Source organism: Orycteropus afer, unplaced genomic scaffold (genome assembly GCF_000298275.1).
Source record: "Orycteropus afer afer isolate SDZICR_OR568_19922 unplaced genomic scaffold, OryAfe1.0 scaffold00398, whole genome shotgun sequence".
NCBI lineage: Eukaryota > Metazoa > Chordata > Mammalia > Tubulidentata > Orycteropodidae > Orycteropus > Orycteropus afer.
The window spans coordinates 2,290,915-2,299,774 of NW_006921985.1; the positions used below are offsets into that span (position 1 = coordinate 2,290,915).

At 46.0% G+C, this 8,860-nt stretch overlaps 1 protein-coding gene across 1 annotated transcript in view; it reads left to right on the forward strand.

The window, feature by feature from the left end:
- HTT (huntingtin) overlaps positions 1 to 8,860 on the forward strand; it is a 188,906-nt gene that overhangs the window by 68,772 nt on the left and 111,274 nt on the right. Inside the window, exon 12 of the mRNA XM_042782637.1 lies at positions 26 to 387. Coding sequence (XP_042638571.1) covers positions 26 to 387 — 362 coding nt within the window. The remainder of the gene's footprint in view (positions 1 to 25; positions 388 to 8,860) is intronic.

An 8,860-nucleotide genomic window follows, 5' to 3' on the forward strand; every position in this document is an offset into this window, starting at 1 on the left:
ACTTAGAACGTTTCTTTTCTTCCAGCCTCTGTGAAGGGTGAGATCGCGGGTGAGTTGGCTGCGTCTTCGGGGGTTTCGACTCCTGGGTCTGCGAGCTCAGCCGCCGACTCCACAGGTCACGATATCATTACCGAACAGCCCCGGTCACAGCACACTCTGCAGTCGGACTCTGTGGACCTGGCCAGCTGTGACCTGGCGAGTGCTGCCACCGAGGGGGATGAGGAGGACATCCTGAGCCACAGCTCCAGCCAGATCAGCACTGTCCCGTCTGACCCTGCAATGGACTTGAATGATGGGACCCAGGCCTCCTCCCCCATCAGCGATAGCTCCCAGACCACAACCGAAGGGCCTGACTCAGCCGTGACCCCATCGGACAGTTCTGAAATTGTAAGTGTGCAGGGTGTCATGGTCTTCTAGGGGGCCTGTCCTATTTCTGTGCTCTTCCCTGAGGGCCCACACTTGGACCCTCCTACTTGTTTCGACTTTCCTCCAATCTTAGACCCCAATCACAGCAGTGCCAAGGTTGCCAGCTGAGCACTTTCATGACGAGCTTAACCCTGTTGGGTGCCTTCATTGGAGGCAACAGGTCCGTTCCATTTGTACTGACCCTGGGAGTGAAAATGGGATGAGTTGACTGTATGAACTCAGCCAAACCATAACACCTGGCGGATGTTTTCAAACTGAGTGGATCCAGGTCAGACAATTATATACAAAGTCCTTACAGATGTATTACTAATAGACCTATGGTCTTAATAAAATGTGATTAATTACATTGTTGTTGTTGGATATCATCAAGTTGATTCCAACTCCTGTATGACGTGTGACAGAGTAGAGCTGTCCCATAGGGTTGTCTGGGCTATGATCTTTTCATTTATTTATTTCATTGTGATTTGGATGAAAGTTTACAGAACAAATTCACTTTCCTTACAGCCCCTCAGGTAGACTTTGTCTCATGACATTGACTGCAATTTCCCACAGTGCAGCAGCTTTCTTTCCACTTCCTCCCCATGGTTACCTCTTCCCTGCATCCTTCTCTCCATGCATTCCTGCCCCCTGAGCTGTCTCCCTGTGCATACACAGCCCTTCTCTTCTCCCATGATTGTTCTCTCCAAGGACTATATCTACCCAATGTAAATGTTCAGCTCATATGCCTGTCTTATGTTTGGCTGGAAGCCACAGGAGTGGGTTCAGTTCCAGACCTGAAGGGCAGCTAGGGGCCATAGACTCAATGGATCCATGAGGCTCTGGTTTGATACCAGCAAACCTCGTTCCTTTTTTTTTTTCCCAAATGATTTTGAGTTTTGTTCCACATTGTTCTCCCACTCTATCCAGGATCTCCTGCACCGATCCCCCTCTGAGTGGTTGACAGTGGTAGCCGGGTGCCATCTCGTTTTTCTAGTCTCATAGTTGTATGGGCTGAGGATCGCATAGTGTACCAGTCCCTTGGACTAACTTTCCATGCATCTTTTCTTTTCTGTATTCTTCCTTGCTCTGGATGAGGAGAGACCCATCACTGCATCTAGGTGGCCGCTTGCTGGCTTTTAAGGTCCCGTTGACTGTGATCTTCATGGGAGCAGATCACCGAGTCTTCCTCCCATGGAGCCTTTGTGGGAGTTCAGTTCACAGCCAGGAACTGAAGGGTTGCACCACCAGGCTTTTAATAAGATTGCTACATTTTCACATAAAACACATAACAGACCTAGGAAACTAACTGCGAGGGTAGTGCACGGTTTGGGGGAAAAGGCACCATATATCACATAAAAATACAGTAAGACTGTATGTTATTTGAACACTTCTTTATTTTTCAAAAACTTTTACACAGTATTCCATTTTACCACAGCCTAGATTTAAGTGCCTTTCATCTCTGAGCTCATGGATAAGAAAACATCTCAAGGATGGTCTAGTCAGAAAGCTTGGTACAAGTACGCACTGGCTTTTACACCCAAATTTTAATTGAAGATATTTTGCTATAAAGTTCATCTGGTTGTTGTTGTTAAAAGCCACTGACTTGGTTCTAACTCATAGGGACCCTGTGTATGACAGAACAAAACTCTGCCCAGTCCTGCTCAGTCCTCACCATGCTTGAGCCCATCATCACAGCCACTGTGTCGTTCCATCTCATTGCCACTTTTTCACTGCCCCTCTTCTTTATCAAGCTTCACACCCTTCTCCAGGGATTAGTCCTTTCTGACAACACGACCAAAGTATGTGAGATCGAGTCTGGCCAAGTTCGCTTTTAAGGAGCATTCTGGCTGCACTTCCTCCAAGACAGATTAGTTTGTTCTTCTAGCAGTCCATATTGTTTTGTTGTTGTTAGGCACCGCCAAGTTGTCTCCGACTCATAGCGACCCTACGCACAGCAGAACGAAACACCGCCCAGTCCTGTGCCAGCTCCATGATTCTTGCTGGACTTGAGCCCATCGCCGCTGCCACTGTGTCAGTCCATCTCGTTGAGGGCCTTCCCCTCCTCCTTTGCCAACCCTCCACCTTACCAAGCATGACATCCTTCTCCAGGGAATGGTCCCTTCTGACCACATGAACAAGTAGGTGAGACAAAGTCTGGCCATTCTCGCTTCCAAGGAGCATTCCAGCTGCACTTCCTCCAGGACAGATCTGTTAGTTCTTTTAGCAGTCCATGGTACTTTCAGCATTCTTCGCCAGCACCACAACTCAAAAGCAATGACTCTTCTTTGGTCTTCTTTACTTATTGTCAGCTTTCACATGCATATGAGGCAATTGAAAATACCATGGCTTGTGTCAGCCACACATTAGTCCTCAAGGAGACATCTTCAATCTTCAGCACTTGAAAGAGGTCCTTTGCAGCCAACATGCCCAGTGCTACATGTTGTCTGATGTCTTGACTGCTGCTTCCATTGGCGTCAATTGTAGAACCAAGCAATGTGAAGTCTTTGACAACTTTAATCTCTTCTCCGTTTATCATGATGCTGCTATGGTTGCAGTTGTGGGGATTTTTGTTTTCTTTATATTGAGGTGTAATCCATACTGCAGACTGTATTCTTCAGTCTTCATCAGGAAGTGCCTCAAGTCATCCTCACTTTCAGCAAGCAAAGTTGTGTCGTTAGCGTATTGCAGGTTGTTAATGATTTTTCCTTCAGTGCTGATGCCACATTCTTCTTCATAGAGTCCAGCTTCTTGGATTATTTGCTCAGCATATAGATTGAATAAGTGTGGTGAAAGGACGCAACTCTGACGCACTCCCTTCTTGATTTTAAACCATGCAGTGTCCCCTTGTTCTGTTTGAACGATGGCCTCCAGGTCTGTGTACAGGTTCCTCATGAGTACAATTAAGTGTTCTGGAATTCCTGTTCTCTATGTAATCCACAATTTGTTATGATCCACACAATCAAATGTTTTTGCATAGTCAATAAACATAAGTAAACATCTTTCTGGTATTCTTTGCTTTGACCCAAGATCCATCTGACATCAGCAAAGATATCCCTCATTCTGCTTCCTCTTCTGAATCCAGCTTGCCTTTCTGGAAGTTCTCTGTCAGTATATTGCTGCAACTGTTTTTGAATTATCTTCAGTAAGATTTTACTTGCATGTGATATCAATGATGTTTGTAATTTCCACATTCTTTGGGATCACTTTTCTTTGGAATGGGTACAAATATGGATCTCTTCCAGTCATTTGGCCAGGTAACTGTCTTCCAAATCTCTTGGCATAGTCGAGCGAGTGCCTCCAGTGGGGCATCCATCTGTTGAAACATCTCAGTGGGTATTCCGTCAATTCCTGGAGCCTTGTTCTTCGCCAGCTCCTTCCGTGCAGCTTCAATTTCTTCCATCAGTACCGTTGGTACTGTTCGCAGTCCATGATATGCTCAGTATTCTTTGCCAGCACCACAATTCAGTATGCATCTATCCTTCTGAGGGCTTGTTTATTTGTTGTCTAGCTTTCACATGCATATGCGAACCCAAAAACCAAACCCACTGCTATCGAGTCTATTCGGAGTCATGATGATGATGATCCTATAAGACAGAGTAGAACTTCCCCAGAGTAAACCTGTCCATCTTCACAGAATTAGATTGCCTCATCTTTCTCCCACAGAGGGACTAGTGGGTTCAAACTGCTGACCTTCTGGTTAGCAGCTGAATGCCGTAATCGCTGTGCCATCAGAGCTCTTCACATGGATACGAGGTTATTGAAAATACCATGGCTTGGGTCAGGTGCACCTTCGTTTTCACTGTTCATCCAAAACCAAACCAAACTCACTGCCATCGAGCCAAATCCAACTCATAGCAATCCTTCCTTGGGTTTCCGAGGTGGTATCCCTATGGAATTACATTGCCCAACCTTCCTTCTGAGGAGTGGCTGGTGGGATTGAACCGCCAGCCTTCTGGTTAGCAAGTGCCTTGTTATTGTTGTTGTTAGGTGCCCTTGAGTTGTCTCTGACTGATAGCGACCCCATACATAGCAGGATGAAACGTTGCCCGGTCTTGTGCCGTCCCCACAGTCCTTGCTGGACCAGAGCCCATTGTTGTAGCTACTGTGTCTGTCCGTTTCATTGAGGTCGTTCCCTTTCTTTGTTGACCCTCCTCTTTACCAGGCATAAGGCTCTTGGTCATACATAAGCATCCTTAGCAGCTACTCTTTGTTGTTGTTACTGTCGTAAATCTACAGCTTTTGCCCCTTCAGCTTTTTGCAGGTGTGCAGCTTACTGACAGCACCTGTCAGAAAGGGCTGTGCAACCCTGCCCTGAATCAGTGCACTGTGTCCACCACTGTTAGCCCTTCCTGTCGCCCACTCTCCTGCCCCTGCTAGCCATTCTTATCTCCTCACTGATTTGGTGTTTATTGTCATGATGTCAGGTGCTGAAGAGTCGATTCTGACTCATAGCGACCCTACAACAGAAGAAAACACTGTCCAGTTCCATGTCAGCCTCACAGTCTTTGCTTGAGCGCATTGTTGCAGCCACTGTGTTGATCCATCTCGTTGAGGGTCTTTCCCTTTTTTGCTGACCTTCCACTTTACCAAGCATGATCTCCTGCTCCAAGGAGTGGTGCTTTCTGAAAACATGATCAAAGTAGGTGAGATGAAGTCTGGCCACTCTCAGTTCCAAGGAGCATTCTGGCTGCACTTCTTCCAGGCCAGATCTGTTCAGTCTTCTAGCAGTCCATGGTACTTGCAGTAAGTATTCTTACCCAACACCACAACTCGAAACTGTCAGCTCTTGTTCTGTCTTCCTTAGTCATTGTCCAGCTTCATCTCTCCTACTGGCTGAGTTGTGGTTCATCTTCCCACATCTTGTGTATCCATTCATCTTGTTGTATACCCATTCAACATGTTCATCCACCCATACACATGTTGTATATTCAGCACCTATGGAAGCAGCAGTCCAGAAAACAAGTGTTGTATTGCACTGGGCAAATGTGCTGCAAAAGACCTCTTTAAAGTGTTGCAGAGCAAAGATGTCACTTTGGAGACTATGCTGTATCTAACCCAATCCATGGTATTTTCTTTTGCCTCATATGCATGTGAAAGCTGCACAGTGAGTGAGAAATAACAAAGAAGATGCTTTTGAGTTGTGGTCCTGGTGAAGAGTACTGAAAATACCAAGGACTGCCAGAAGATTGACCAAGTCTGTGTTGCAAGAAGTTCAGCGAGAATGCTCCTTGAAAGCCAATGCCAGACCCCGTCTTACCTACTCTGGTCATGTTGTCAGAAGGGACCATTCCCTAGAGAGGGTGTCATGCTTGGTAAAGTAGAGCGTCAGCGAGAAAGGGGAAGGCCCTCAGTGAGATGGACCAACACAGTGGCTGCAGCGATGGGCTCGTCTATAACAAGGATCGTGAGGCTGGCGCAGGACCAGGCAGTGTGTGTCCTCACACACATATTGTCGCTGTGCGTCAGGGCTGATTGTACAATGCCTCACAACACCACCGTTCGTCTGTCAGTGGGCATTTAGGTGGTTTCCACTTTTCGGCTATTGTGAATTGTGCGGCTGTGGACACTGGTGTACCAGTCTCTCTCTTCAAGTCTTTAGAATGTATACCTTTGAGTGGAATTCCTGGCTCATATGGTAGCTGTGTTTTTGTTGTTTGAGGAGTGGCCGTGCTGTTTTCTTCAATGGCTGTTTCATCTGGTGTCCCCACCAGCGCTGGGTGAGGATTCCAGTGCCCCTGCATCCTCACCAACTTTGCCATTTTCTTTGTTTTCAGTCTCAGCCATCCTAGTGGCAATGGCATGGTTTCCCATTGTGGTTTTGATTTGTGTCCCTCTGATGGGTAATGAGGAGCTCTGGTAGCATAGTGGCTAAAGCACTTGACTGCTAACCAGAAAGCTGGCGGTTCAAACCCACCAACCCACCAGCCACTCCTCAGAAGGAAGGTTGGGCAATCCTACTTCTGTAGTGATACTGACTTGGAAACCCAAGGAGGGGTGGCTATGAGTCGGGGCCCACTCAACGGCAACAACAACAACCACAACGACGATGGGTAAAGACGCTGAGCATCTTCATGTGTGGTTTGGTGACGTGTCTGTTCAGGTCCTTTGCCCATTTCATGATTGGGTTTTTTGTCTTGTTGTTGTTGTTGTTGAAGTTTTTATGTATTTTGGGTATTAGAGTATTATTGCATATATGGTTTTTAATGATATTCTCCCTGCCAGTAGCTTGTCTTTTGACTTTTTTGGTGAAGTCTTGATAAATGAAAGGTTTTGATTGTCATGAGGTTTAAGTTCATAATTAAAAGGGAAAAAAGTAAAAATAAATTTTTTTTGATTTCTACATTTTAATTTTAATTTGTGCACACTTTTTCTAAGGAGCTCTGGTCTTGTAGTGGTTAAGGCATTGGCTGCTACCCAGAAGGTCAGTGGTTCAAACCTACCAGCTCCTCTGCAGGAAGAAGATGAGGCAGTATACGTCCATAAAGATTTACCGCCTTGAATACCCTGTGTATCACTGTGAGTTGGAATCGACTTGAAGACAGTGGGTTTTTTTTTTTTCCCTGAGGTAGAAATGAGTAATTGGTATGAATAAAGAAACATTGAACTGCAGGTCAGGAACAGAGTCTGGCCCCAGGAATGGCAGGTGGCCAGTGGATGTCACGTGACCCTGTGGATGTCATGTGCCCTTTTGGACGTCAGGTGGCCCTGGGGATGTCAGGTGGCCTGTGGATGTCACGTGACCCTGTGGACATCAGGTGGCCCTTTGGATGTCAGGTGGCCCTGGGGATATGTTTGCTTACTTGGAGAGGGGCTCATCCTTGGCCTCCTTAGCTCAAGGAGTTGGAGGAGGAGGGATGAGATCAGTGGACAGATGGGAAGTCATTCTAAGTCAGGAAAAGGGTCAAGAATCCCACTTGCTATGCAGGAAGCCCAGCAGGTGGCAGCACTGAGCTCGGTGATGTGGTGGTGGTGGTGGGGGAACTCCCTGTGGTTCTTTGTTGCTCCTGGTCGGGTGGGGTGTCTTGTCTCTTTATAGTTGATCATCTCAGGGCGTGTTTGTCAGAAGTGGCAGTGAGGAGCCGCAGGGACTGTGAGCAGTTCTCGTGGGAATGCTGAGCGTGGGCAAGACCACCATCTCAGCAGAGGAGGGGCCCAGGTGGTCCCCTGGACCCACTCCACGTCTGTGCACATTGGATTGAATGCCACAGTGTTCACTCAGAACTCTCTGCTTGTTAACTGCTGGGCACTGAAGAGAACACAGTGTTCATTGGTCTATTAATAAGTGTAAGAAGCTTTCAGGATGACAGATTTTGGATACTATTTATTTTATTTTTGTTAAAAAAAAAAAGAGGAGCGCTGATTGTGCAGCGATTAGGCTCTCACTAAAAGGTCAGCTTTTCACTGTGGGAAAAAGATGAAGCAGTCTGCTTCGGTAAAGATGACAGCCTTGGGAACACCCTGTGAGGCAGTTCTCTCCTCTGTCCTGTAGGGTTGCAATGAGTTGGAATCGACTGCACGGCAGTGGGTTTTGGGTTTGGTGCACAGTGAGACATTGGGTAAGCATGGATTTCCATAGTGATGGGACACGCTGTTGACTCGCTGAGCTGTGGTACCTTGTAAAGTGATCTGGGCGTAGAAAGCATGGCTTGGATCTGACCATGTAGCTTGATTTTTATTATTACTTTTTAAATTGGAGGGGAACCTGGAGAGATTCTTCTAAGGTAATACAGAAAATAGACTTCAACCATTTGTTGGTGCTCTCAGAGCCCACCACTCGCTTGATTCTTCTAAACTACACGGGGGATTTCAGGGGCGTGTGAAGGGGTTTGCAGTATGGAATCGTAACCTGAGCTTATGGTGAGACTATGGAAGACCCCTGCCACAGCTCAGTGCGTTGGTCCAGCAGCTTGGAGCTAGCTTGTTACATTGTTAAGGTTTTATGTGGAAGCTGTCTGTTTCACTTCTGACTTATCATAAAATTGATTTTTATGTGAAGTAAAGATTTGTGTTTGGGTTTTATGTGGTATTATGGAGAGTAATTTCCTGGTAGGAATTTCTTCAGATTTTTTTTTTCTTTTTAAGGTTTTAACATTTTTATTTATAATTTTGTAAATGTATTTCATTGAAATATAATTTACGTACAGTGAAATACACAAAACCAAAGTGACATGGGTCAGTGCTTTGTGTGTGTGTGCGCGGTGTTCCCTCCCCTCCCCTCCCCTCCCATCCCTGGCAACCAACAATTTTCCTCCATATATAAACCTTTCCTTGCCCTCCACAACAGCAAACTCATACTATATTTGTCCTTCTGTGATTGACTTACTTCACTCGGCATAATGTCCTCCAAGTTCATCCGTATTATGCGGTGTTTTTTTTTTTTTTAGGATTTGGGTGAAGATTTACAGAGTAAATTCACTTTTCATACAGCAGTTCACATATACTTTGTCTCATGTCA